General features: G+C 68.4%; 3 protein-coding genes across 5 annotated transcripts; 2 read left to right on the forward strand and 1 right to left on the reverse strand.

Annotated features, from left to right (window-relative positions):
* The first annotated feature begins 1,119 nt into the window (after window positions 1-1,119).
* CDC6 (cell division cycle 6) lies at window positions 1,120-4,774 on the forward strand. 2 transcript variants are annotated; one of them, XM_065699006.1, is made up of 12 exons: window positions 1,120-1,177; window positions 1,542-1,751; window positions 2,022-2,228; window positions 2,317-2,516; window positions 2,639-2,802; window positions 2,928-3,034; window positions 3,156-3,289; window positions 3,371-3,471; window positions 3,576-3,640; window positions 3,772-3,971; window positions 4,083-4,223; window positions 4,329-4,774. In XM_065699006.1, the coding sequence occupies exons 2-12, from the start codon at window positions 1,550-1,552 to the stop codon at window positions 4,416-4,418; spliced, it is 1,611 nt and encodes a 536-aa protein (XP_065555078.1). In that variant the 5' UTR covers window positions 1,120-1,177; window positions 1,542-1,549; the 3' UTR covers window positions 4,419-4,774. The 2 variants fall into 2 exon arrangements, with proteins under 2 accessions (XP_065555078.1, XP_065555077.1); XM_065699005.1 differs by having other exon boundaries at window positions 1,166-1,228.
* A 2,956-nt stretch (window positions 4,775-7,730) lies between these two features.
* RARA (retinoic acid receptor alpha) lies at window positions 7,731-27,578 on the forward strand. Of its 2 annotated transcripts, XM_065699062.1 has the most exons (9): window positions 7,731-7,971; window positions 14,302-14,597; window positions 23,704-23,852; window positions 23,963-24,104; window positions 24,829-24,989; window positions 25,081-25,257; window positions 25,337-25,541; window positions 26,265-26,423; window positions 27,281-27,578. In XM_065699062.1, exons 2-9 carry the CDS (start codon window positions 14,420-14,422, stop codon window positions 27,490-27,492), a joined length of 1,383 nt encoding a protein of 460 aa, XP_065555134.1. In that variant the 5' UTR covers window positions 7,731-7,971; window positions 14,302-14,419; the 3' UTR covers window positions 27,493-27,578. The 2 variants fall into 2 exon arrangements, with proteins under 2 accessions (XP_065555134.1, XP_065555135.1); XM_065699063.1 differs by lacking the exons at window positions 7,731-7,971; window positions 14,302-14,597 and adding an exon at window positions 19,456-19,688.
* Window positions 9,995-12,701, reverse strand: LOC136024288 (proline-rich protein 36-like). The gene is made up of 3 exons (XM_065699505.1): window positions 11,139-12,701; window positions 10,821-11,073; window positions 9,995-10,665 (listed from the first exon to the last, which is right to left on the reverse strand). The coding sequence occupies exons 1-3, from the start codon at window positions 12,699-12,701 to the stop codon at window positions 9,995-9,997; spliced, it is 2,487 nt and encodes an 828-aa protein (XP_065555577.1).
* Window positions 27,579-27,961: the final 383 nt, after the last annotated feature.

Consider the following 27,961-nt stretch of genomic DNA (forward strand, 5'->3'; position numbering starts at 1 on the left):
GGGGACAGAATTAACCCCGAGGAGCTGGAAATGGCATTTAAATAAACGTAATAAAGAAATGTGACTGCTTGGGAGCACTGGGGGGGGGTGGGGGTGGTGGGGAGGGGGGTGTCCTCAAGGCCCCCTCCACTCTTTGGGGTTGGGGGGCAGGGAGATGGTGCTGGGAATGGTGGAACCACTGGGTGTATCGGGAAGGCAGGACTGGGTCAGTGAGAGCAGAGGGAAACAGGACTGGGGGCACTGGGACCACTGGGAAGTAGGGCTGGGGATGCTGGAACCACTGGGAAGTAGAGCTGGGGACACTGGAACCACTGGGAAGTAGGGTTGGGGACACTGGAACCACTGGGAAGTAGGGCTGGGGACACTGGGGCTACTGGGAAGTAGGGTTGGGGGCACTGGAACCACTGGGAAGTAGGGTTGGGGACACTGGAACCACTGGGAAGTAGGGCTGGGGACACTGGGGCTACTGGGAAGTAGGGTTGGGGGCACTGGAACCACTGGGAAGTAGGGTTGGGGACACTGGAACCACTGGGAAGTAGGGCTGGGGACACTGGGGCTACTGGGAAGTAGGGCTGGGGGCACTGGGGCTACTGGGAAGTAGGGCTGGGGACACTGGGACCACTGGGAAGTAGGGCTGGGGACACTGGGACCACTGGGAAGTAGGGCTGGAGACACTGGGACCACTGGGAAGTAGGGCTGGAGACACTGGGGCTACTGGGAAGTAGGGCTGGGGACACTGGGACCACTGGGAAGTAGGGCTGGAGACACTGGGACCACTGGGAAGTAGGGCTGGAGACACTGGGACCACTGGGAAGTAGGGCTGGGGACACTGGGACCACTGGGAAGTAGGGCTGGGGACACTGGGACCACTGGGAAGTAGGGCTGGGGACACTGGGGCTACTGGGAAGTAGGGCTGGGGACACTGGGACCACTGGGAAGTAGGGCTGGGGGCACGGGCGGTCGGTTCGGCGGGCACTAGGACCCAGCCTGACCAGCCTACAGCTCCCATCATGCTCCGCAGGCTGCGCACTACCCCGCCCGCCAGGCCTCAGGCTCCCCCTCCCATTGGCTGCTCGGCGGCCACACCCCGTTCTGGGCGTGGCGAAGGGCACGCTGAGTTTTGCGATTGGCCTCGGCGGCAGGCGCCGCAACCAATGGAGAGGGGGGGCGGGGCCAGGTAGGCCTGGTGGCGGGAAGCGTGGAGCTGGGGCTGAGTTGGCGCCAGAAGGTTGGGAGCCGGAGAACGGGATCGGGAACGGGATCGGGAACGGGATCGGGAACGGGAACGGGAACGGGAACGGGATCGGGAACGGGAACGGGATCGGGAACGGGACCGGGAACGGGAACGGGACCGGGATCGGGAACGGGAACGGGACCGGGAACGGGATCGGGACCGGGAACGGGGTCGGGATCGGGACGGCGTCAGGGTCCGGAGCCGTGGGGCGATCCGGGGGGCGCTGCGGGGCTCCCCACCGCCCCGGTGCCGTTCTCCCTCCCCCCGCTGTCCCCCCGTGCCACCGGTGTCCCCGCTCCGCCCGCAGGCCGCGCCATGGCGAGCACCCGCAGCGCGCAGCCCCGGGGCACCATCGGCTTCCCCCGCAGGAGGAGCGCCCGCAGCACCGCCCCCGCCCCGGCCAAGAGCGGCTCCGCTTCCCCCGTCCTCAGGCTCTCCCCCGGGGCCGCGGATCCCGGCCCGGACACGCGCTCGGCCCGCACAGAAGCGCTGCCTCTGAGCCCCCGCAAGCGCCTGGGTGAGCGGTTTGGGGGGGGGGGGGCTCATCCCCTTCCTGAGCTGCTGTGGGGCCGGGCCATGGGGCAGGCGGGCGGCCCCGGCTCTGCCCTGTCCCTTGTGCAGCCGCGGTTGTGGCCTCCCCTGGTTTCAGGAGGAAAAGCTGCTTCCGGGAGGCTGGGAAGGGCTGAAGCACGAAGCCTCCCCCCTCCAACCATGGGGGGCGGCCCCGTGTCCCCAGTGGCCTCTCGCTCAGGCCCATGCGCTCACCCCCTCTGTTGACCCATCGCAGGTGATGACAACCTCTGCAACGTGCCCCGTGCGCTGCCCTGCTCCCCAGCCAAGCGCAGCAAGGAGAACCAGGGCCGCCGCCTGCTCTTCGGGGACCCCCCGGCCTCCCCCGAGAAGCCCAACAGCCCAGGACCGTCCCCATGGCGCGGGGGGCAGGAGACCCCCCGGAGCTCGGGGCCAGCTCGCGCCCAGCTCTTCCGGCAGGAAGGTGAGCGGGATCAGGGAGCGGGATGGGGTCAGGGTCCCGGAAGCACCACGTTCCCCCCCGCCCTGAATTCTCCCTCTTGCTGGCACAGGCACCAGTTACCAGCAGGCAAAGCGGGTGCTGCATTCGGCTGTGCCTGACCGCCTCCAAGCCAGGGAGATGGAGATGGGCGTCATCCGGCAATTCCTGCGGGATCACATCTGCGGGCGCCGGCCCGGCAGCCTCTACATCTCCGGAGCCCCCGGCACAGGGAAAACGGCCTGTCTGAGCCGTGTCCTGCTCGACTGCAAGGTGCGGGGGGTCCGGCGGCTGATGAGGGGTGCGGGTGGAGCAGGTTGGCAGGGAAGGACCGCTATGGGTGAGGGGAGGGGGCAGCGGGTTGTGCCTGCTGTTAACGCTCCCATTCCCGGCAGGAAGAGCTCGCTGGCAGCAAAACCATCGTCCTGAACTGCATGGCCCTGCGCAGCCCCTCCTGCGTCTTCCCCTCCCTGGCGCAGCCCCTGGGGCTGCCCGGGGCCACCGGCCGGGAGGGTCTGCGGAGCCTGGAGAAGCGCCTGACGGCCCCAGGGCCCATGGTGTGAGTTCCCTGCATGGGGGTGGCATTGGGACACCCCAAGGGGGGGGACCCCAGGGGCAGCTTTCCCTGCTCAGGGAGCCGTGACCGGGGCAGAGCTGGGGCTCACGTGGGTTCCTCCATCGCAGTTTGCTGGTGCTGGATGAGCTGGACCAGCTGGAGAGCAAGGGGCAGGATGTGCTCTACACCCTCTTCGAGTGGCCCCGGCTGCCCAACTCCAGGCTTGTGCTTGTTGGTGAGTGCACAGCACCGTGATGCTGCCCACCCTGGGGACCACCTGCCCTGGTTTGGGGTGGCTGAAGCGGGTTTGCCTGTGCCACCCGCACCCTCCTCACCTCCCTGCGCTGTGCCCACAGGGATGGCCAATGCGCTGGACCTGACGGATTGCAGCCTGGCCAGGCTCGGTGCCCACGGCAGCCCCCGGCTGCTGCACTTCCCACCCTACACCAGGGAGCAGCTCACCAGCATCCTGCAGGAGCGGCTGGGGCAGGTGGGGACGTGGGGCTGGACACAGTGTGGGGGGGCTCACCCATGCAGGCAGCAGCGCTGATGGTACCTGGTGCTCTGGTAGGTGGCTGGTGACCCCGTGCTGGATGCTGCCGCGCTCCAGTTCTGCGCCCGAAAGGTCTCTGCGGTCTCCGGTGATGCTCGCAAGGCCCTGGATGTCTGCAGGTCAGTGCTGGACCCAAAACCCAGCGGTGCCAGAGCTGGGGTGGCCCCAGTGAGCCCCGCACTGGGGGTGCTGGTGCTGGGTGCTCAGGGCTGTCTCTCCCCAGGCGCGCTGTGGAGATGGTGGAGCTGGAGGTGCGGAGCCAGACGCTGCTCAAGCCGCTGCCTGGTGGTGAGTGGCTGCTGCTGGACACAGCGAGGGAGCCAAAACCCTGGGGGGGGGGGGGGCACCTCAATGGGGGTCTGGGGTCTCTTTTGGGGCTGCCGCTCGCCTCCCCCTGAGGTCCCTTCTCTGTCCCACAGGAGACTCCCCAGCACCCCCCGTCCCCAAGCGCGTGGGGCTCCTGCACGTCTCCCGTGTGATCTCGGAGGTGTTTGGGGACCGGCTGGCACCGGGGGGCCGGGGCATCCCGGACTCCTTCCCCCTGCAGCAGAAGGTGCTGCTCTGCTCCCTGCTGCTGCTCAACCGGCACCTGCGCGTGCAGGAGGTGACGCTGGGGAAGGTGAGCGGAGGTGGGACCCTCCCTGGGCTGGATGCAGGGAGCGGGTTGGTGTCCCTGGGGTCCCCGTTGGATGCAGCAGCCCATGGGTAACTCCTGCTCTGTCTGCTCCAGCTCCATGACACCTACAGCCAGGTCTGCCGGCGGCAGCAGCTCCCCGCCGTGGATCAGGCTGAGTGTCTGTCCCTTGTCACCCTCCTGGAGTCCCGCGGCATCCTTGAGATGAAGAAGGCCAAAGAGGCTCGGCTGGCCAAGGTACCGGGGTTCCAGCAGTGGGGCAGGGGTCCGGTAGCAGGGCACTGGGCCATGGGTCCAGTAGCAGCGCAGCGGGGCACTGACCAGCTCTCATCTCTCGCCCAGGTCTCCCTGAAGCTGGATCAAGCGGCAGTGGAACACGCGCTGCAGGACGCGGTGCTGGTGGGCAGCATCCTGGCCCAGGGCCTGCAGTAGCCTCCGCATGGCCGCGGGTGGGATTCTGGTGCCGGTGGGGTTTGGCTGGGTCATGGCAGGAGCAGGGAAATGGCTCCTGGAGGCCTCAGTCCTCGTGTGCGCAGCCCTGCCCTCGGTCTGGGGTGATTTTATTAATATTATTAATGTTCTTATCACCGTTATTTGCGGGGCTCGAGGGATCCCGGTGCCGCTCCCTGCCCTGAGCTATGGCCATGGTTGCTCCTGGCTCATTCAGAGCCTTCTGGGGCTTCTGGCTATGGGAGCTTAGAGCAGAGCGGGGTGCAGGGATGGAGGGGGGGGGACGACAGTGGGACCCCCTCTATCTCCTGCTGTTAATAAAGCCATGTTCTGATTCAGCACTGGCTCCTGCCTCTGCACCCCCCACTCCCCTCCTGCCCCTATGGCTGTGGGGCCCAGGCCTGTCCTCCCCCAGCCCCTTCCCTCCTGAGCTGCAGCCCCCCCCCAGCTCCCTGCCCCGGCTCCTTTGCTTGGGTTAAATAATAGACGCCTTGACCTAATTTTGCAGCTCCCTGGGCTGGGGGGGCCCCACGCAGGGAGGGGATGAGGCTGCGTCAGTGTCCCACATCCAGCCCTCGCACCCCACCTCTGCCCGTCCCACCCAGCACCCCGCGCTGCCCCCATGCTGCCGGGGGCCTGCGTCCCCCCCAGTGTGCCTCAGTTTCCTTTGTCCCCATGGTGTGGCCCTGGTGTGTGCCAGGCCTGTCCTGATGCTGTCCCCACGGCGTGCAGGGTGCGGGACATCAGCTGCGTCCCAGTGCTGCAGTGGAGCCCGGGGAGGGTGCTGGAGGCCAATATTGAACTGGGTGTCCCCATGCAGCCCCCTTTCCCCCCCCCGCCCTGTTTGGGCACCGCCTCTCTCTGCTGTGCCAGGGGACACTGGGGTTAGGGCAGGCCCCGGGCACAGGGCCTTGCAGCGTGGGGAGCGCTGGGGAAACAGAGGTGGTGCTGGGGGCAGCCGCTGGCCCCAGCCAGGCCCTGAGCACGGCTTAGCCCATTGCTGCCACGGGGCTATTTATAACAGAGCTGCTGGTGTCAGACCTGGGCGGCAGGACGGGGGGAGGACGTGGGCTCAGCCCCGGCTGTGTCCCTGGTCCATCACCAGGGACCCCAGCCCTGCCACCCATCCACGGGGCTGAGCTGGTACCAGCACCCCCATGGGCAGAGCTGGGGCTGCCAGGGGGATCCCTGCTCCCCCCATCCACAGCCGCTGCATCCTGCCCTGTGCCCATGATGCAGCCCCATGGCACAGGATGGCATTGGCCGGAAGGAAGCGGCAGGCGGTGTGCGTGACCGCAATGACGTGTTGGTGACACGGGTGGGCACCGCGGTGCCCCTGCTCCCCACATCCCCGCTGTGCGCACCGTGGTGCTGGGTGGATGGATGGTGGCTGTACAGGCAGGGCACGGTGGGTACCAGACCCGCTGTTTAGGGCATCCCATGGTGAGGCTGGAGGGTGCTGGTGCTGCCCGCAGGGTGCCCTGGGTGGGGACACAGACAGCAGGGTGGCACGGGGACGTGGCCCCATGGCTTGGGAGCGCGGCTCCGCGGCCGTGCCAGCCCTGGCTCCGTTCTCTGCTGCAGTGCGTGAAAAATCAATAGCGCAGACGGATGGCTTGAGCTGCGCGGTGCCGGAGCCGCTCAGCACCGCTCGGTGAGGGGCCGGCAGCACCACGGTGAGACCGCTGCGGTGTGGGGACACCTCCGCTTGCTGGGGACCCCCCGGCCCCACAGCAGCACGGGGATGCCGAGGGGCCAGCAGGGCCCTGTCCCCCCGACTCCAGCACCTGTGTGCCCACGTCCCCCTGCTCCCGCACACGCGTGCTGTGCCCTCTGTGTGCGTGTCCGGCCGCATGTGCTCAGCGGGGACCTGGTGTCCCCTCGCCGGTGTCCCCGGTGCCCCGGCCATCGCTGTCCTCCCTTGCACTCTCCTTACATAAGCAGCCACGTGTCGGGCACGGCCGCCTCCCGCTGCGGCGTCACCGCCGGCACCCAGATTCCATCTGACAGCCCCGTTCCGCTCGGCTGCGCTCCTGTGGGCACCGGGGCCGGGGGTGTGGGGCAGGACCCCACATGACCCCACTGTGGTGGCACCAGGGGAGCGCTGCGGGGACACCGGGGACGCGACCCTGTGCCCATGGCTCCTCTTTGTGCCCCGGCACCCACATCCTCCCGCTGGACCTCGGCACCCCGACGCCATGGGACAGGCTGGGGCTGGGAGCCGTGGGCAGGCAGGATGAGGGCAGCGGGGGGATCAGCCCCACAATGGGGTGCTGCGGGGTCCCTGGTGGCCGGTGGGCCCTGGAGGGGGCGGTGGGGTGGCCTCTGCACACATCTGGCAGTGATTTGGCGCATTCCTCTGGGCTGAGCACATGCCGGCGCCTGGGCCTTGCCGCAGCGGCAGCACCACCGTGCTGGGGAGGGGGCCGGTGGCCGTGCTGGGTTGTGAGTGCCCAGACCTTGCTGCTCACAGTGGGCCCGGGGATTCCACCTCAGCCTGCCTTGAACAGAGGGGAAACTGAGGCACAGACGCGCTGCTCTGGGTGGCCCCAGGGACACAGCGGGAGCCAGCCTGGGGCAGGAGGCTGGGCCAGGGCTGCCTCAGGCTGCAGCTCGCCTGTTTCTTTCCCTTTTCACAGCAAAGTTGTCTTCATCCCCCGCGTGTCCTCAATGGGATGCAGGTGGGCGACCTGGGGAGAATCTGAGGGACACAGAGGTGCCAGAGCTGTCACCCTGGTAGGGATGAGGGGATCAGGAATGCAGCAGCACAGCCTGTGTCCATATCCCTGTCCTCGGGGTCGGTGGCTTTGCTGGGGGGCAGGCAGGCAGGCGGGCATGCCTCCTTTACCCCCTTGACTTCAGCCCATGGAGGAGGACCCTGCCCTGCCCCTCTGAGCTTGGGGACATCTTGTGTATCCCCCATCCCGCTTGACACCCCAAAACTCCCCCGTGCCCTGGGTGGTCCCTTCACACCCCCCCCGCACCCCCATCCTGTATCCCCTCCATTCTTTTATGACACAAGGAGAAGGAAAAGGGGCAACGAGGTTTATGATGCGCGGCCCCTTTAAGAGCACCCCCCCCCACCCCGCTTCCCTCGCGGCGCGCGCACCCACTTTCTCCCCTTCCGCCTTCTGGAGACTTCAAAGAGTTACAATGTAGCGCCGGCCCCGCCCACGGCGGCTTCCCATTGGCTGGCGAGGGTCAGGGGGCGTGGACTGCGTGAAGGGCGTGGTGTGCGAACGGGCGTGGTTTATGCGAGGGGCGTGGCTTGCGGGAGGGGGCGTGCCCTCCGCTCGGTCCCCGCCCGCCGCCGCCGCCGCCGCGCCCGGCCCAGCCCCGGGTAAAGTTTCCCCGCGAGCACATGACTCGCAATGGCCGCGGCCGCCGCTCGTTGAACCCCCCCCTCCGGTACCCCCCCCCCCCGCTCCCCCATCACCGCCCCCCCGTTCAGGCCGGGTCCCTCCGCCGCCGCCATGCAGCCGCCACCGGGAGCTCCCCGGTTCTGAGGATCTCGGTGGGAAGTCTCCGTGATCAGGTAAAGGAGCGGGCCCCTGTGATCGCACCGGGGTGGGGAGGGAGGATCCTGCCGCGGATCCGGTACCGCCTCTGGGGATCCCCCTCCGCTTAACGGGGATCCCTCCCGGTGGGGGGGGGGGGGGATCCCGGTGCGTCTCCCCCCCCCCCCCCCCACACACACACACTCCCCCCCCCCCCGCTTGGCCGAGGCTGCCGTGAGCCCCGGAGGCGCAGCGCTGCCCCCCGCCGCGGTTCCGGATCGTGGCTTTGCCCCCGTCTTCCCCGGCCTTGGCGGTGCTGGGTCCTCTCCGGTTACCGGTGCTGGGGTCCCCCCTCCCGGGGCCGGTTCCCCCCCGCCTCCCTTGTGAGGGTTCGGGGTACCCCCTACCCCATGGGGGGTTCCGGGACCCCTCCATAGAGCGCGGGGCTGGGGGATGCCCCCGGAATCGCCGACACCCCCCCCCCCCCCCGCCCCCGTTACCGGTGCGCGCAGCCACGTTCCCCCCCCCCCCCCCCCCACCCCGCGGCGGGGGAAGCCGGGGCCGCTTCCCCTTTTCGGGGTGCCGGGGGGGGGAAGCCGGGGCGCAGGCGGCGGGGCCGGGCGGGTGAGAGGGGCCGGGGGCGCGGGGGGCGCCGGGGGCTGGGGTCCGGGGGGGCGGGAGCGGCGTCTGCGCCGTTTCCTGGCCGGCGGGCGGAGGAAGCCATCGCTCTCCGCGGCTGACAGGGCGCTGGCGCGGCGGCGGGGCCGGGGGGGGCCGGGCGGGGGGTGCCGGCTGCCGCCGCCGCAGATACCCGGGGTAGGCCCGGGGGTGGCGGAGCCCCGGCGGGGTCCTGATGGAGCGGTGGTGGCGGTAGTGGGGGGGGAGCTGGGGGCTGCCCCACCGCGTGCCCCCCACTCCGCGACCCCGAGGGTGGGGGGACCCTCGGGATGGGCAGCAGCGCCCCAACCCGGGGGGGGGGCGGTCGGTGCAGAGCCCCCCTGCCCGCTGGAGCTGGGGTGTCCCCCAAATCTGTGCCTCTGACCTTTGACCTCGTTGGGTGGCAGGGGCTGTCCCACAGCCCAGTGGGTGCCCGGCGGGGGGGGGACACGGGGGTATCCCCACACCGGTGCCCCTCGCCTGTCCCGCTCGAGGGTGCTGGGAGGCACCGGGTGGCAGCTCTGGGTGCGGTGCCCTGACCGCAGCCTCGGTGCTGGGATTAGCGGGTGACGACTCGGTGGCTTAGCAGCCCCACAGCCACCGCTGCCGGGCCATATGTCACCCGTGGGCCCCGCGCCCTGCCCTTGGGGGTGACCTTGCTGTGGTGCGGGGACACGCGTGTCCCCACGGGTGCTGGCACTGGGGATGCCAGTGGGTGCCTGGTACCTTCATCCACCACTTGCAGACCCTTCCCGGTGACCCAGCTGCCACCAGCGGGCACCGGGACAGGGGGGAGAGGACAGTGCCCAGTGCCTCATCCTGTGCTACCCCGTGCGTGCAGGGGTGCCCGGCTGTCCTTGTGCCCCCGCTGTGTCCCTGGTCCCGGTGCTGTGAGCAGCGTTGCGGCCGGTGAGCCTGGGGAGGGCCCATGCCACCGCCTGCCCTGCGGCGCTGGGATTCACCAGCGCCGCGGCTCCGGCTCTATTTATAACCAGGAGGCTCTGGCGTGTCAACGTGCCACATTCGGCTGCACCGGCCGTGGGCAGAGCGTGCCCTGGGCCACCAGTGCTGCCACTGGGGGTGTTCCTTTGCCCTTTCTGGGATGCTGCTGCAGCACTTTATGGGGACCCTTGGCTGGGACTGTGGGGCCCATGCTGCGGGGTACCCCCATGCCGCAGGGCTCCCCATGGCAGTGCCAGCCCCAGGGCTCGGGGGGAAGGGCTGCGGTGCTGGCAGCACGGGGGGGGTTCGATCATATCTGCGGTGACACATGTGCTGATTACAGAAAATGGGTTAATCTCCCTGCGGCTGGAGGCGGCTTAGCGGTGGTGGTGGGGGGGGAAAGCTCATGGCAGGGCCCGGCAAGAGGCCGTGTGTGCCCGTCCTGGCCTGCCCCGGCCCCGGTTACCAGGCGGTGCCAGGGGACACGGTGGTGGCACACGGCTGCGTGCCCTTGCGTAGCCAAGCCTGGGTGCGACGCGGTGGCGGTTTGGCTCCCGCCGGGTATCCCAGGTCCCATCCTTGCATGACCCGGTCCTGGAGCCTGCCGGAGCCAGGGGCACGGTGCCACCAGATCCCGGTGTCCGGGGCTGTTGCGCTGCCGCCTGCCCGCTGCGCTGTCCCACGCCAGCCGCGGGTGCCGTGTCCCGAGCGGCCCCATGCCGCGGGCGCAGCCGGCTGCACTTGTCTGCCGGCTGTCGCCGAGCCAGAAAGGGCTGTCTGGGGCCGCGCTGTTCCCGGCACGCCGTTCCCAGGGCGCCGGCTGCGCGCCGCATCCAGGGCTAAAAACAACTGGGGGCTGCCTCGGCGCAATCCTGCTGCTCCCGAGGGGAGCCGGGATGGGGCACCCCCGTGAGCGGGACTTGTGGGCTCATCGGGGTTGAGCTGGAGCCCGGGGTGTCCCCGCTGTGGGCATGGGTGGGGGTCCCCGCGGTGCGAGGGGCTGGGGGGCATGGCTGGTCCTTTGGTTCTGCTGCTCCCAGGATGCAGCCCCCACGGTGCGGAGCCGGTGGCGACGTGGCACGGCCGTGCCGGTGCCGTGCCGGGGGCTGTGGCGGGGGCCGGGGCACCTGTTCCTACAGAAGAATGGGGAGCGTGGTGGTGGGTGCGGGATGTGTAACCGGAGCATCGCGTTCCCGGAGTAACCAGAGCCGGCCTGGCCACAACAGGTGGAATTTCAGTTTGTGGCTCCCAGCCGGCAGCGGGACGTGGGGGTGTCAGGGGCGAGGACCCACGGGGCGAGGGCTCACGCCATGGGGCCCCCGTGGGGTGTTGGCAAGGAGCTCCATCCCCACCACCGCGGTGTCGCTGTGTCCGGGTGTGGGTTGATGCTGGTCCATAGGGTGCCGTGGTGCAGTGGCATCAGTGCTGCCCATGCGGTTCCGGGGGTCCACGCGAGCCCCAGATCCCCCATGAGCGCGGCTGTGGCAGCCCCAGCTCCGGCACACGCAGTCTGTGCCGAGCGTGTGCCGCTGGCTCCGGCTCTGCAGCCGGGCTGGGGCATGATTCACGCCTGCCCGGGGACGTGAGAAACGTGATGGTGACTCACGGCTGAGATGCTTCGGGGATACAGGGTGGGGGTCTCGCTTGTGCGGCCCTGCCGGGGGACCCCGCGCACCCCCTGAGCCGCGCTGCTGGAGCCGGGGTGCCGGGGGTGGTTGGGGGGCAGCCGCTCCTTGGCCTCTCGTGTGAGGCCGCCCCGGGCCAAGCGCTGACAGCAGCGAGGAAACCGCAGGCTTCGACCGCACAGCGGCTCCGCGGGCGCTTCCTGCCCTGCCCAGGAGGCTGCCAGAGCAGAGGGGCCACCGGGCTCCCCCCGGCACAGCGGGGTCCCCAGAGCTCCCTGGCCTGGCCCTCGGCCTGGGTGCCACGGGGGTGGCCTGGCACCGTGATGTGCCTGTGACCCGTTGTGGTGAGGCTGGGGGATGTGGGCAGGCAGGGGGCTGGGGTGGTGGCGGCAGAGGAGTGGCAGGGCACCAGGGTGGCACAGGAGCGGGGTGGTACAGGAGAGAGGTGGAGGTGTCTGCGGTGGCGCAGGAGCCGGGTGGCAGAGTTTGGGGTGGCAGAGTTTGGGGTGGCAGAGTTTGGGGTGGCACAGGAGCAGAGTGATACAGGAGCAGGGTGGCAGAGTTTGGGGTGGCAGAGTTTGGGGTGGCCGGCATCCGTGGCAGCCAGTCTGGGGGTGAACTGAAACCTGGCTGCCCAGGAACTGATAGCGGTGAGGGGAAGCTGCGGCCGGGAGCACGGTGCCCGCAAGCATGACAGGAAGGGCTTGGCTGCTGCCCGCTGCCCTGCCAGGCACCTCCAGAGCAACCCCAACCCCGTTTGTCCCCTCCGTGCCAGGGGGGGCCAGGGCGGTGTCCCTGCTCCCCAGAGTGTCACATCCGGGCGCTGGCAGTGCCATCGCTGTGTGCCCCGGCAGGAAGCGCGGCTGGGTTTGGTGGTGTGATGAGGGCACCGGGGCTGGGGGTGCTGCTGCACTGGGGGGGGGCGGTTCGCGGATGGGAGGTGCTGCCTGGCCCCCGCAGCAGGCAGGGCTGGGGGTGGCTGCCGTGGTTGGGTACCGCAGTCCCGGTGTGATGCTGGGTGCTCTGTGGTTAGCGTTGCCCGTGCCACGGGCTGTGCCTGGGGATGGGCAGTGAATCCAACCTGGGGTCGCACTGCTTTTGGAAGGGGTCTCCTGGGGGTCTTGTGCCAGTGCTGCCGGCTCTATTGGGGCGTGCGGGGTGCGCTCTGTTGGGGTCCATGGGCTGAAAGCGGCTCTGGCAGCCGTGGTCGCCCCCAGCCGCGCTGCTGCCAGCCCTGGGAAGGCTCCGGTGCGTGTGTCCGTGCGTCCGTCCGCTCCCGGGGGCCACCCCCGGCCTGGGCGGGAGGTTCCTCGTGGCTGGGATCTGGCCCGGGCCCCGCAGCAGCGTTTTCCGCGGGGCTGGAACGAGGCGCTGGATTCCAGGAAGCTCCGGGGCCCGTCCAGCTCCTGCCGGGGACTGGAGGAAAAGGCGCCGGGAAGGGCGAGCGTGGGCCCCTCTCGAGGGGCTGCGCGGCCCCCGGCCTCATGCTGCTGGCCTGGGGCACTCCAGGAGCTGGGACCCCATTTGCCATGCCCGGGACTCATGTTCGGGATGCCCGTGACAGCCGGGTTGGGAGCAGCCGTGTGCCAGGGCCTGTGCTGGCACGGGGGTCCGTGGGGTCCAGACCCTCCTGCCGCTGTGGGGCATTGGGAAGCTGTGGGTCTGCAGCAGGTTTGGGGTGCCCGGTGCCAGCCTCGTTTGGTCCCAGGCTGGCTGCATGCGGGGGGAGCGTGTTGAGTGATTGGGCCCCGTTGCGGCTGGCGCGGTGCCGGGCGAGCACTTGGCACTGCCAAACATAAACAGTGCTTCCCCTGCCTCCATCCCCCCTGCTCCCCCCGGCCAGCGCGGTGCAGGGACCACTGCCTGGCTGGGGGGCCATGGGCACCCCCCGCTATGGGCAGCCCCCCACTATGGGTCCCTGCAATGCCATGTGGGGACCCCATGCCAGGTCTGTCCCCTCCCTGGTGCCAAGCCCTTGGTCCAGGCGGATGATGCTGACCCCGTGTCCAGCACTGTGCCCACGGGAATCCCGCAGCATCTCGTGCTTGGGGAGGATGTAACCCCCACTGCAGCCATTGCCCTTATGTCTCCCATGGGTGCTCCAGCGGGTCTCAATGGGTGGGAGCAGCGCTGGGGCTGCGGGTGCTGGTGTATACTGGGAGGATGGTGGTGGTGGGGGGGGGTCCTGTCTTGGATGGGTGCTCGCAGATGGGTGCTGGTGGGGCGGGCAGGGCCGTGCCCGTCCCAGCCCCATCCCAGCGCCTCGCCGGGCGGCCCAGCCTTGTTCCTCTGGATCCTTTTCCGCCTCCGCCAGGCCGGGAGCCAACACTCTCGGCAAATAAACAGCCCCCGCCGGGCCCCGCGCCAGAGCTTAAATAAACAGCCAGCCCGGATTGTGAAAGCCCCGTGCCCCCCCCTTACCCCCCCGGACCTCTCTTCCCACCGCCACCCCCCAGCCTGGCGCAGGGTCCCCGTCCCTGCCTTGGCGTGGGAGCTGCTGGCATCACCAGGCACACGGTGCAGGCTGCACCTCGACGGGCACAGCCCAGCCCTGTAGCAGAGGCTGAGCCCCCCCCGGGACCTCAGGGGGACCCCCCCACCCCGCTTTCCTGCCCCATGACCAAGGCTGAGGCCCCTTGTGCTCGGTGCGTGTGTGGGAGCAGAGGTGGAGGGGCCGTGGCCGTGACAGCAGAGCCAGGGTGGAGCAGGGCCACTGTCCTCAGGGGACCCCGGTGTGCTCGTCCATCCCATATCCCCCCCCCTCGGCTGCCTTGCAGCCCCCGGAGTGGGGCAAGGGGGGCTGCCCCATGCGCCCCACTCCCAGGATAAGGCTGGGGGAGCAGGTCTGGGGCTGTTGCTTGGTCCCTGGTGTGAGGGGGTGCCCTATGGGGCCGCAGTGTCCCTGCGCCATCCCCCCCATCACCCGTTAAACCCGGATTAGCGCCCTGCGCCTGCCCGTCCCGGTGCCGTTAATCTGGGGGATTGTCGTTAATCCCATGGGGAGCGCTGGGCCCGGCCGGCTGCGCCCTCCGGGGGCCGGGAGGGGACGTGGCCCTTGGGAATGGTGGGGGGGGGGGTCTGGGGAAACTGAGGCACGGCTGCTGGGTGCCCCATCACTGACCCCCCTCTCTGTTCACCCCACAGCGCCGCAGGAGCCAGTGAGGACAGCGCCGGGCAGCGGGTCCCCGCGGGCCCCATGCTCTGCTCAGGCCCTGCACCCTGCACCTGAGAGCCCCCCAGCCTGCGGAGACCCCCCCTCGCCATGGCCAGCAACAGCAGCTCCTGCCCCACTCCTGGAGGGGGGCACCTCAATGGCTACCCCGTGCCCCCCTACGCCTTCTTCTTCCCCCACATGCTGGGGGGGCTCTCACCGCCCAGCACACTTGCTGGTATCCAGCACCAGCTGCCCGTCAGCGGATACAGCACCCCCTCACCTGCCAGTGAGTACCGCGGCTCTTCCGGTGTGTGTGGGGGGGCTGGTGGGACCCCCAGTGCTGGGGAGAGGTGTGAGGACCCCTGGGTGCTGGGGTCTGTGTTCAGATTGGGATGCGGGTGCTGACCCCACGATGCTGCTCCAGCACCGGTCCATAACCAGCTCTAGGGCGGTGACACTGGTGATGGGGGGGTCTCCCTGCTCACAGCCACTAATGGGAAGCTCTGTTTGGGGGCACCAGCTCCTTCCTGGTTGGGGGGCGAGTGCCGGCTGCTTCCCCCTGCGTGTCCCCCGTTAGTGCCACTGGGGAAGCTGAGGCACGGGTGTGTGTGTCTTAATTGCTGCTGTGCCTTTGTTAGCGGCTGTGTTTATACCCCGGCTGTTAACGGCGTTGGGAAGGGGCCCTCGGCTGTCCCCCCAGCACCCACCGAGGCCGGGCTGGATGGAGCGGGCTCGGCAATGGCCGAGGAGGCCGATGCCGTGTCCCCGCGGTGGCTCTTTGTTCGCCGGCGGCGTGGGGGCCGCGGTGGGGGAGGCGATGAAGGCAATCATCGCGTCTGCTCCTGATTCAATTTCCCCCTGACAGGGTCGTCCATCACGGCCCCCGTAATCACCGCCCCGCCGCGCCGGCAGCCAGGAGCCGCGGGAGGTGCTCCCGGCACCGTGACCCGCAGCCTGCCTCAGTTTCCCTGCACCCCCAATGGGTGCCATGGGGCAGCTGCCGGACCCCATGCACGGCTGCGGATGGGTGCCCTCGCCCGTTCCCGTGCCGGTGCCATGGGTGCCCCGCGGCACCCGCCGTCGGGGAGGCCGCCGTGGGTCGGGGTGTGGCGGGGCCCCCCCCCCCAACCCCATCCCTGGCCGCGGGGGACGGTGCAGGCCCGGGCAGGGCCGGCCTGCGGTGCTGTCCCCGCCGGAGCCGCCCCGGCGGCGGTGGGACCCAGTGGGACCAGTTCAGCGACTGGGTGTCGGCGGGTGGGGCCCCTCCCCCGCGCTGGCTCTGGGGCCATTCCCGACGTCTGGCATTGTGGGAATGGGATGTGGGGAGCTCTTGTGTCCCCCAGCATCATTCTCCCCCCGTGTCTGACAATGGGGATGGTGGGTCCCGGGTGGGCTCTGCCTCAGTTTCACCTTGGCTTTCCCTGTTTGGGAGCGCGTTCCAGGGGGTGGGGTTCTCTGTGTGCTCCCCCCGTAGCACCCGCACAGCCTAACGGGTGCCGTGGTTCTGTAGGTCCTGCAGTGTCTGGGGGATGTGGGCAGGATGCCCCTGCTCCTGGCGATGGGGCCAGGAGGGAATTGCTGGGATCCATGTCCCATCTGGGGGCTGGTGCAGCCCCCCCCCGATGCGCCCCCATCCCCACCACCAGCCCACCCTCACCAGATGTGCTGCAGCTGCACAGCCCTCGGGCTGATCCGGCTGGGCCCTCCCCGGGGGTGCAGATGCCGCCCCCCCCCCCCCCGGGGGGGTTTGGCCGGGAGCCACGCTGGGGCCGTGGGTGTCAGGATGGGGATCCGGTGGCGCTGGGGCTGCTGGTGCCGGATCCGGCTCCTGGGATGCCAGGGAATGGGATTGGCTGTATCCTGTGCGTGGTGCTGGGCTGCCCTGGGTGTGGGTGCAGGGGGGGGCCGGTGGCACCCCTCAGTCTGCAGTGGGTGTCCCTGGGTGCCCTGGGACCCATTGCCACGGCCAGGGCTCCAGGCTATGGGTGAAGAGTGTGGGGCACCCAGGGTGCATGTGGGACCTCTCCCCACTCTCTGCTGCGTGAGCACGTGTGTGCCCCCTTGCACATCCATGTGTGTCCGTGACGCTGTGCGTGTGTGCTGCCAGCTGTGCCCACATGTGGCTGCGGTTCTGTGTGTGTATGTGGGGTTCATACGTGTAACAGGCATGTGCAGGGCTGAGTGACTGTGTGTGGAGGGGTGTGCAAGCGTGCTCAGCGCCCGCTGTGCCCGTGTGTGCACGCCACATGTGCCATAGGGCTGCCTGTGTCCCCATGCACGTGTGGCGGTGCTGTCCCTAGGGATGCTTTGGGTCTGGCTGTCCTGGGGGGCCCCCTTCCCTTGCCCATGGGGGGCTATGAGGGGTTCCCCCCCCCCCCCCAAACCCTCCCGCTGCCCTGGTTCCCAGGCCTGATGGCTGGAACTGGGCCCCCACCGTGGCCCCCTCCCGGTGCTCTGGGCTGCCGGGCCGGGGGGCCCGGCTGTCACCCTACCCCCTGGCTCCGGTTTCCTCCGCGCCGCAGCCGCTCTCCCGCAGCGGCCCCGTAATTAATTAATTTTTAAAAATTAATGAGCAAAACGTGCTCCCTGCAGCCGGGGGGGGATGGGGATGGGGATGGGGATGGGGATGGGGATGGGGGGCCCTGCTCGGGGCAGGGGCCGGGGAGCCCCGGGGCTGGGGACCCCTCGGCCACCTCCCCATCTCCTCCGCTCGGGGAAGATTGATGAGGCCGCGCCGGGCGCAGGGCCCCCGCGCCTGGGAAAGCCCATTACAGCGGAGGTTTTCTATCACTGTCACGGGGGCCGGGGGGGAGCCGGGAATTCGCCGCGCTCAAAAGGCGCTGAAGGGGATAAATGGGGTCTTTTGAAGTGGGCGGGCGAGCGGGGGGCTGCGGGGCCCCGAGGTGCCAGCATGGGGATGGGGGGAAGGGGCTGGGGCCCTGCACCCCGAACCCCAGGCTTGCGCTGGGTGGGTTTGTGGGGGGGTCCTGGGGGTCCCTGCCCGTGGTCTGTTGTTGGGGCTGTGACCGTGCGCTCCTGAAGCTGCCCGTTCTGGGCACCGTGGTGTCCTCGTGGGCTTTGTGGCCAAGGCTCCATCACGCTCATGGGAGCATCCTGTGCTCCCCAGAGCATTGTCTGTCCCCCTTGAGTGGTGCCGGGAGGAAGCAGGGCTGGGGCCGGGGGGATGCTGCTAAGCAGGGAACCCCATTCTGGCACCTCCAGGCTGCTTGTGGGGCAGTGGGACACGGCATTAGGGTGTCCCTGTTGCCCTCGCGTGCCGGGTGCTCCCCTCGCCCAGTTCCTCTTGGCTTCTGCGTTAAGACTTTGGGGTGGTTTCTTCTTTATTTAATCTCTGCTTCTTCCTGTTCTTCCGGCGTGGGACGGGAAGCGCTGCCCGGCGGGGCCTGCGTGCACGGCACAACCGGCCGGGCTGCGCGGTGCCACCGGCCGCCGTCCCCTCCGCCGTCCGCTCCGTCGCAGCCACATTCTTTCCAGCGCTGGTAAATGAGTCAAAGCAGACATTTGTCATGTTCGCTGCAGGAAGTTGGAGGAGCGCTGGGCTTTTGTTCAGAAACCTGCTGGCTAAGCAAAGCCTTTGACTTTCTATTATTATTTAAACAGGCGCCGCCGCTCTGCTTTGCACACATCCACACGCATCCACACATGCACACGCATCCACACGCATCCACACATGCGCACACATCCACACATGCACACACATCCACACGCATCCACACACATCCACACGCATCCACACATGCACACACATCCACACATGCACACACATCCATACACATGCACACACATCCACACACACACGCACATCCGCACACATCCACACACGCCTCCCGGCCTTTTTCTTACTCATTTCTGTGTTTTCCTCCCCTTTTCCCCCCTCTCTTTGGGGGGCCCCTTGCTGCTCACTTTGGGGCCCATGGATGTGCTGAGTGCGGCTGTGCCAGCGGGAGGGTGTCCTGAGTGTTGGGGGCTGTGCGTGCACCCTGTTCCGTGTGTGCATACTGCCATGTACATGTGTGCATGCATACACGTGTGCACATGCACATCTGCTCATGCACGCTGTCTGCTTGCTGCATGTGCAGGGCTGCTGTGTGCAGGGTTGAGCTGCTTGCCCATAGCAGGACCCATGTTGGGGTTCACTGGGCTCTGTAGTGTCCTGAGCTCCCCCTCTAAGGGCACCCCTCTGGTGGCAGCGTGGGGCAGAGGTGAACCCCATCACATGGCAAAGGCCACATGCACTGCAGCTGTGGTCCTTGGCATGGGTCCGGCCCTGTCTGGTGCAGAGAGTGGTGCTGAGCCCACTGTGATGCCGGTGTCACCGCTTTGGGGTGTCACCTCCAGTGGTGGCCTGTATGCACGGATGGGGAGGGATAACGTGTGGTGCTATGGGCCACACGCACATGTGCGCAGTGGCGGTGTGTACACGCGCTCGCACGCAGCGTGGACATACACAGACACGCGTTCACGTGCTCCGCTGCTCCTGTGCTTGGTGGGGACACGGTGTCACACACATGTATGTGCGTGTAGAAGGGATGCACATGCATGCACACGGGCTGCCCTGTGTGCACACACACAAACGCACCCCTCAGTGCCCAGTGCAGCGGGAGCACGCCCGGGCCGCTCTGCAGCGGGGCTGCACATGCGAACACACGCGTGTGCACACACGGACACGGACACACACAGGCTCCCCCGCCCCGGGGCCGTGGTACCCGCACCCCCGGGGGTCAGGCCGAGGTGAGCCCTTCCCGCCGGGTTCACCCGCAGTTCACCCGCATCCCATTAAGCAAATGAGCCAAGGCCGACGGGCAGCCCCGGACCCCCCCCACCCCGGTCCCCCGTGGCCGGTGCCGCCCGCCCCGTCCCGTCCCGTTCGGTACCGGGGCTGCCGGGGCGGCCCCGCGGCGCGGAGCGGGTTAAGGCTGTGGGGAGGCGGCTGGTGCCGGGAGGGACCGGGGCTGCCGGAGCCGCAGAGCCGGCGGGGCTGCGCCTTCCTCCCCTCCCCCTCGTCCTCCTCCTCCTCCTCCTCCTCCGCCGCCGCCGCCTGCCCGGGCGCGGAGCGGAGCGGCGGGGCCGCGCTCCCCGGCTGAGCCCCGGCGGGGCCATGGCAGCGCGGCGCGGGGGGCCCGGCTGCCGCGGGGGGGGGCATTGACCGCACCGGGGCCGCCCCCGCCGCCGGACCGGAGGGAGCCGCGGCCCCGGGCCATGTACGAGGGCGCGGCGGTGGCGGGGCTGCCCCCCGGCCCCTTCCTCCGGATGGATTTCTACGGGCCGGGCCGGGGCTGTTTGCTGCCGGAGCGCGGCCCCCCCGCGCCCCGAGGGGCCCCCCGCCGCCCCCCGCCCTGGAGCAGCTCCGGCCGCTGTAGGTACCTGCGCCCCCGGGGAGCGGCCGGGCCCCTCACCGCCGCCTCGGGCCGGTGCTGGAGCCCGCCCGGGAGGGACGAGCGGCCTCGAAACGCGGCTCTGATCCGGGGCGGGGGGGTGGGAATGCGGGGATGGGTGCGGGGTGCGGAGCGATGGGTGCGGGGGGCTTGCCCGTGGGTGCGGGGGCTGAGCGGGGCGCTGGGGGCTGGTCCCGGGGGTGCTGATCCCGGGGGTGCTGCCCGCAGCCCCCAGCCCAAGCCCCTCTTCCCCAGGCCCAGCTCCGGCACCGCCGCCGCCAGCTCGGCCATGAGCAACCCTTGGCCTATTTCGGTGAGCGTCGGGATGGGGCCGAGCCCAGCGCGGGGGGGCTGGGGCCGTGTGGGTGCCCCTCGCACCCCCGTCCCATGAGCAGGGTCTGCAGCGGTGCCAGCGCCAGCTCCAGCGGGAATTCCGCTCCCTCCTGATAAGGGCTCCAACAAAATCCAGTTAAAACGGAGCCGCCGCTGCTGCTGCTGCACGGGCGGAGGGGGGGCACCAGCCTGGGCCCCCCGCCATTGCCCTGGCGGGGTCAGGGTGACCCCATGGGCTGGGGTGTCCTGGGTGCTGATGTGGGGTCCAGGCAGCCCCACTGGTGCCTGGGAGGGGGTGACAGCCCCGTGTCACCCTGTGGGTCCCCTCTGTCCTCAGGACAGGGCGCAGAGGATGTGTGGGTGCCTCTGCTGGGCACAGGCACTGCACCCTGAGCTGCCACCCTTGGGGCTGCCACCTTATGGGGGACCTGGGGCCCTGCTCTGCTTTTGGGGGGGCCTTAGGGTCCCCACAGCATGTGGCCGGCCTGGCCTGATGCCCATGGGCAGGAATAGCAGCCCTGGAATGGTCCTTTCGGGCTCTGTGGGACAGGCACCGTGATAACGGCTGCATGAGCCTTCAGTGGGGCGCACGGGGCCGGGGGGGGCCGGTTCTCCCTTCTCTGGTGCTGGTGCTGGGGGTTTGTGTGTGGCCGTGGCCCCTGGTCCTGCTCCCTGCATTGTCTCTGGTCCTTTCCGCTGGCACAGAGCACAGCCGAGGGGCCTTTGTCTGCAGCTGGGGAGGGCCCCCGCTCTGCGGGGGCTGCGTGTCCCAGGCTGTGCCCCAGAGCCCAGTGCGGTCGTGCTGTCCCGAGCGGGGTATCTGGGGGGCCACTGTGTCCCCATCCTGCAGGACAAGGGGCGACCTGGCCAGAGCCCCATCCCCATGGGTTGCTGCTCCGATTGGAAGTGTGGCCCTGGTGCCATGGGGAGGGCCAGGGCACCTCCGGGCACTGGTCACAGTGACCGCAACCCAATGGCAGGCGCTGGCAGCTCTCCCTGGCACTGTGCCCCGCTCCCTACGTCACACCGCGGTGCCGGGTCTCCCGGCCCGGGGCTGCCAGCCCGCGGCAAGGCTCAGGGTGACCGCACCGTGCCTCAGTTTCCCCATAGACAGCAGTGGCTGGGCTGGCCCCGAGGTGCTGGCTGCTGAGCTGGTGCTGTGTGGCCTCGCTGGTACATCGGGAAGAGCCGCTCCTCAGGGAGCCTGTACTGGGGCCTGGGAATGCTGTGGTTGGGGAAGCTGAGGCATGAGGGCGGTGGAGGAGCCCGCTGGGGTGATGGGCATCCTGTGCCAATGTGGGTCCGTGTGATGCAGGGGCGTCTGTGGGGTGCTGTGGGGGTCTTGGGGGACCCACGGTGTTGGGGTGTGTGTTGGCACCGGGTGGCTCCGCTGTTACCCTGGGCTGGTTGTGGCATGAGTCAGGGTGATGGGGACCCTAAGCCCTGATGCTGCTGCGGGGCAGGACCCCCATCCGCAGGGCAGGATGTGCTGTAGGGACCAGATGGGGTGGCAGTGCCCAGTGGCTCCCCATGCCCTGGGGCACCCCACGGCTCAGGGCTCCCAGGGCACTCACTCCCCCCGGCGTTGGAATTGAGGGCATGTGGGATCCTCACCCATAGGACAGCCCTGGGCGGGCACCCACCCTCCTTTGGGTGCCGCAGACCCCACCGCAGGGGCTTTGCCCCTCGTCTCCCTGCTCTCGACGCCCGGCTCCCATCCCCGGCTCCCATCCCCGGCTGCTTTGGCCGGTGGTTGCTGGGAGCAGCGCTGACTCCCGGGTGTCCCCTCGGGCCCTGGCGCACGGCGAGGCCCCGCGGGTGCTTTCCCACGCCAGGGCGGGGGTGCCGGTGCCGGGGTGCCCCGGGGTCCCCTCGGTGTGGGCAGGAAGCAGCCGGCGGGGCCGCGGGCAGGGGGGATGCAGCCGGAGCCGCAGCATCTGGTCTGCAGCTGGGCTCCGCTTCCTCCGATGGGGGGGCCGGAGCCTGGGCCCCTCCTGTTCCACAGGAGATGGGGCTGGGGGAAGGGAGGGAGCCTGGGTGCGGGGTTCCCCGTGTCCCCAGCCGGCCCCGTGGGAGCAGATGACGTTTGCACCCATCCTGGTGGCTCGGCGCCTTTAGGGTGCTGCTGGGGGGCACCCAGGCCTGATGCCACCACGAGGGGCTCCTGGGGACCCTGGGCCATGCAGGCGGCTGTGCCCCGCAGCCGCGTCTCCTCCCTGGTGGCACTGAGGTCCCTTGGCCGGTGGCTGCTGCGGTGGCAGGGGATTCCCGAGGTTGCTGGTGGCGTGCGCTGGTGGAGCGGGGGGGGGACAGGGACGGGGAGCGGGTCCCTTCCCCCTCCCGTCTCCTCCGCACCCAGCACATCAGAATCCTGTCAGATCTGCGTTTTGCCAGTGCAGCTCTCCACCAGGAAGTTCTTAAATTATATAAAAGAGGCGATAAATTATAGACGACGTTCGCTCAGTCACTTTAATGGCTCCGCTCCCTCGAGTGGCAGCAGTGATTTATGCAGTGACGCCTGGGAAGCTCTGCCCGGCTCGCTCGGATCCCACCCCACGTCCTCCTAAACCTCCCCGCACGCTCACGTCCCACCCCGCACGCTCGGTCCCTACCCTGCAGCGCTCGCCTCCGTGCTGCACACTCCCCATCCCTGTTGTGACAAAGCCTCATGGGTGGCTTTGGCCCCCTTGGCCCCCCTCCCTAAGCCCCTTCTGCACCCATGGCAGTGGCACAGCCAGGCTGGGGGGACCCCCCCAACCCTCATCCGTCGCCCCTGAGAGCCCCACCGCCTGCATAGGACCCCTCCTTGGCTCAGCGCCGGGGTGGGTGCCCCTGGCCAGGGCCTCTCCCTGGTGTGGCTCCTTTTGGGGGCCCATTTTGGGGCCTTTTTTTGGGCACAGGGGATGGGGGGGGACACAGGACCTGGGCTCCCCCGTAGGGCCCGGCCTTTAATATCCTGTTTGACTGGTTCGCTTGGCTCCGCTGCAGAAAAACATGAGCAAACATCCCGTAGCAGCCGGGGAGCGCTTAACCCCTGCCTGGCTGCACCCCATCCCCTGCCTGGCTGCACCCTACACTGGGGGCTGGCACCCCAAAGTGGTTTGGGCTTGTTCTGGGGGGCTTGGGTACCTCCAGGCGGTCCTGGGGGGCAGTGGGGCCCAGGGCTGGCGTGGGAGGGGCACATCCCATGGGATTTTGGGGGGGGGGGGGGGGGCAGGCACATCCCACATGGTTTTGGGGCACGGGGGTGCCCCTAACTATGGTGCACCGGGGGCTGCGCACACGGTGCGGGCACGTGAGAGTGCGCGGCATCAGCCCCCCCCCCCCATGCCGGGGCTGCACGGGGGCTCCTGGGATCCCGCATCCCGGCTTTTTTCTTTCCTTTTTTCTATTTTTTCCCCCTTTTTATTATTTTTTTGTCTGCCTCAAGCCCACGTCATCCCCGTGGCCTGGAAATGTCAAGTCGCATCTTCCCAGCTCGTGTCCTCTCCCCGCTGGCCCCGTGCGACCTCGGCCCCATGGCCGGATGGGCAGCACAGGTCACCGCAACCAGGGACCAGCCCTGGTGCTACTGCGGGGTGTGGGATGGGGGGGGGGTGGGTGTCCCCATGGGGCCTATGGGGGGGGGTCTCCATGCCCTGAATGCTGTCACCGTCCCTGCAGCCGTGGAGACGCAGAGCACCAGCTCGGAGGAGATCGTGCCCAGCCCGCCCTCGCCCCCTCCCCTGCCCCGCATCTACAAGCCCTGCTTCGTCTGCCAGGACAAGTCCTCCGGGTACCACTATGGGGTGAGCGCCTGCGAGGGCTGCAAGGTGAGAGCTGCCGCCGTCCCCGTGGGTCATGAGAGTCCCTAGGCCAGGGCCACCATCCCCATGGGTCCCTGGGCTGGGCGCTGATTGGGGTGTTTGGGGTCCCCCCCCAGGGCTTCTTCCGCCGCAGCATCCAGAAGAACATGGTGTACACGTGCCACCGGGACAAGAACTGCATCATCAACAAGGTGACGCGCAACCGGTGCCAGTACTGCCGGCTCCAGAAGTGCTTCGAAGTCGGCATGTCCAAGGAGTGTGAGTGAGGACAGGGGTGGGATGGGGACATCCAGCCTGGGTCCAGGGGCCATCCCAGCAGCTCCCAACATGTGCCCAGGGAGGCCCTGGGCTGGGGAAGATGGGGGACCCCTGGGTTTGTGTCACATCCCCACCGTTGCCCAGGCAACGTGTGATGGATGATGTCAGAGATAAATGATGCTGATGGGGCCTCCTGGTGTCTCAGTGCCAGTTGTCATGGTGCCCGGCCGTACCCCGCAGGGCTGCACCACTGGGGTGGGTGACGGGGGGCGATGGATGCTATGGGGGGGGGGGGGGGGGGGCTCAGCATCCCAGACCCTGCAGCTCAGGAAGGGGGTCCAGGCCCACAGAGATTGATCCCTGTGGGATGTGGGGCTGCTCCCGGCTGCTTCCTCCACACTCCCCCACAGTGAGTGCGGTGCCTCAGCTGCCATTTTCTCTCTCTGATGCTTCCCTCCTCTGTATCAGCTTTGTAGGGCAGAGCTGAGCACTGTCCCCATGGCAAGGGATGGGGTGCCCCCCCCCTCAGGGCACAGTCACCCCTCATTGCCTCCTAATGCCTTCAGGGGCTTACTTAAAGGAATGCTGTACAGGGCTGGATGTTTGTCACTGCAGCACTGGCGGTGGGGGGGGCCTCATCCAGAGTGTGTTGGGGCTGAGCCCCCACCTCGGGCAGGGCCTGGTGGCCGTGGGGCTGGTGACACTGACCCCGCTGTCCCTGCAGCCGTCCGCAATGACCGGAACAAGAAGAAGAAAGATGTGCCCAAGCCGGAGTGCTCGGAGAGCTACACCATCACGCCCGAGGTGGAGGAGCTCGTGGAGAAGGTGCGCAAAGCCCACCAGGACACGTTCCCTGCGCTCTGCCAGCTCGGCAAATACACTACGGTGAGTTGGTGGGGGGGTCCGGGGGGGTCCTGGTTGGGGGGGGTGCTGCAGAAGCTTCTTCAGTGCCCTCATCCCCTGCCTTGCGCCGCAGAACAACAGCTCGGAGCAGCGGGTGTCCCTGGACATCGACCTGTGGGACAAGTTCAGTGAGTTGTCCACCAAGTGCATCATCAAGACGGTGGAGTTTGCCAAGCAGCTCCCCGGCTTCACCACGCTCACCATCGCCGACCAGATCACCCTCCTCAAAGCCGCCTGCCTCGACATCCTGGTGAGAGCCGGGACCGGGATGGGGGCGGGGATGGGGATGGGGACACCAGGCTGAGCCCCCAGCCCTCGCTCACCCCCAGATCCTGCGGATCTGCACGCGCTACACGCCGGAGCAGGACACGATGACCTTCTCGGACGGGCTGACGCTGAACCGCACGCAGATGCACAACGCCGGGTTCGGGCCCCTCACGGACCTGGTGTTCGCCTTCGCCAACCAGCTGCTGCCACTGGAGATGGACGACGCCGAGACGGGGCTGCTCAGTGCCATCTGCCTCATCTGCGGAGGTGAGTGCCAGGACATGGGATGCAGGGACGGGGGATGCAGGGAGGGGGATGCAGGGGTAGGGATGCAGGGATGGGGATGCAGGGATGGGGGTGCAGGGATGGGAGATGCAGGCATGGGGGATGCAGGGGTGGGGATGAAGGGGTGGGGGATGCAGGGGTGGGGATGCAGGGATTGGGGATGCAGGGATGGGGGTGCAGGGATGGGGGATGCAGGGATGGGGATGCAGGGATGGGGATGCAGAGCGGGGGAATGCAGGGGTGGGGATGCAGGGATAGGAGATGCAGGGATGGGGATGCAGGGATGGGGATGCAGGGATAGGGGATGCAGGGATGGGGATGCAGGGATAGGGGTTGCAGGGATGGGGGTGCAGGGATGGGAGATGCAGGCATGGGGGATGCAGGGGTGGGGATGAAGGGGTGGGGGATGCAGGGGTGGGGATGCAGGGATGGGGATGCAGGGATAGGGGATGCAGGGATGGGGATGCAGGGATAGGGGTTGCAGGGATGGGGGTTCAGGGATGGGGGTGCAGGGATGTGCACCTTGCCCATCGTCCTGGCTGCACTCCCCAAATGGCTCATCAAGAAGACCTCAAATGTTGGCCTTCACCATGGCACAGCCATCCCAGTGACTCCCCTGGAGCTCCCCATGGCTGCCACCATGGGAATGATGGGATGTGTGCTTCCCCACCCCCTATAATAAACTGTGTCCCCCCCATTCCTCAGACCGCCAGGATCTGGAGCAGCCCGAGAGGGTGGACAAGCTGCAGGAGCCGCTGCTGGAGGCGCTGAAGGTGTACGTGAGGAAGAGGAGGCCCAACAGGCCCCACATGTTCCCTAAGATGCTCATGAAGATCACGGATCTCCGCAGCATCAGCGCCAAGGGTGAGGGCTGGAGGAAGGGGCTGCAGCTCCGTGTCCCAGGGAAGCATCCCCTGGGCTTGGGATCACTGGGGGGGGGGTTAGGGGGATGGTGTGTGCCGGTTTGGAGGTGCCCGTTTGGGGGTGCCCGGTTTGCGGGTGCCCAGTTTCGGGGTGCCGGTTTGGAGGTGCTGGTTTGAGGGTGCCAATTTGGAGGTACCAGTTTTGGAAGTGCCGGTTTGGGGGTGCCAGTTTGGGGGTGTCAGTTTGCAAGTACCAGTTTTGGAAGTGCTGTTTTGGGGGTGCCAGTTTGGAGGTGTGCGGTTTGGTGGTGCCAGTTTGGAGGTACCAGTTTTGGAGGTGCTGGTTTGGAGGTGCTGGTTTGGAGGTGCCAGTTTGCGGGTGCCCGGTTTGGGGTGCCGGTTTGGAGGTGCTGGTTTTGGAGGTGCCGGTTTGGGGGTGTCAGTTTGCAAGTACCAGTTTTGGAGGTGCCGATTTGGAGGTGCCGGTTTGGAGGTGCCGGTTTGGGGGTGCCTGGTTTGGGGGTGCCGGTTTGGGGGTGCCGGTTTGGAGGTGCCAGTTTGGGGGTGCCGGTTTGGGGGTGCTGGTTTGCAAGTACCAGTTTGGAGGTACCAGTTTTGGAGGTGCTGGTTTGGAGGTGCCAGTTTGGAGGTGCCGGTTTGGTGGTGCCAGTTTGCGGGTGCCCAGTTTGGGGGTGCCGGTTTGGAGGTGCTGGTTTGGGGGTGCCAGTTTGGAGATGCCGGTTTGGAGGTGCTGGTTTGCAAGTACCAGTTTTGGAGGTGCCGGTTTGTAGGTGCTGGTTTGGTGGTGCCGTTTTGGGGGTGCCATCACCCCCCTGCTGACCCCAACCCTCCCCGCAGGCGCCGAGCGAGTGATCACGCTCAAGATGGAGATCCCGGGGTCGATGCCGCCGCTCATCCAGGAGATGCTGGAGAACTCGGAGGGCATGGACACGCTGGGGGGGCAGCCGGGCGGCCCCCGCACAGGCACCCTGGGCCCCCCCCCGGGCAGCTGCAGCCCCAGCCTCTCGCCCAGCTCCAACCGCAGCAGCCCGGCCACGCAGTCGCCGTGACCCGCGCCCGGCGCGCACCAGGACAGAGCCCGGCACCGCCGGCGTGCGGTGAAGTTGGGGGGGGGGGCACCCGGCACCGCAGCCACAGCCCCCCCCCCCCCCCCCCCCAATCCGGACCTCCCCATCGCCCGGGGTGGACTCCTTGGGGAGCCCCCGGCCCGCTCCCCCCCCCGGCCCTGGGCACAGCGCGTTGGTTGAGTCACATTTCAGGGGCGCGGGGACCCCCCCCCGGCCCCACCAGCACCAGCACCCATGGGATCGCGACCACCGAGCCACCCACAGCCCCCCCCCCAGCCCTCCCACCCCAATCCCAGCGAAGTGAGGGGGGGGGGACGGGACCCGGCCAGACCCCGCCCGCCGAGGAAGCAGAGTCATTTAAAAGAGAAGAGAAAGCAAAGTATATATATATAAATATCTATAAATATCTATAAATACGTTTTAAAACCTTTGTAAAAGTTTGGAGGGGTTT

This window comes from Lathamus discolor, chromosome 20 (genome assembly GCF_037157495.1).
Source record: "Lathamus discolor isolate bLatDis1 chromosome 20, bLatDis1.hap1, whole genome shotgun sequence".
In the NCBI taxonomy this organism is placed as follows: Eukaryota; Metazoa; Chordata; class Aves; order Psittaciformes; family Psittacidae; genus Lathamus; species Lathamus discolor.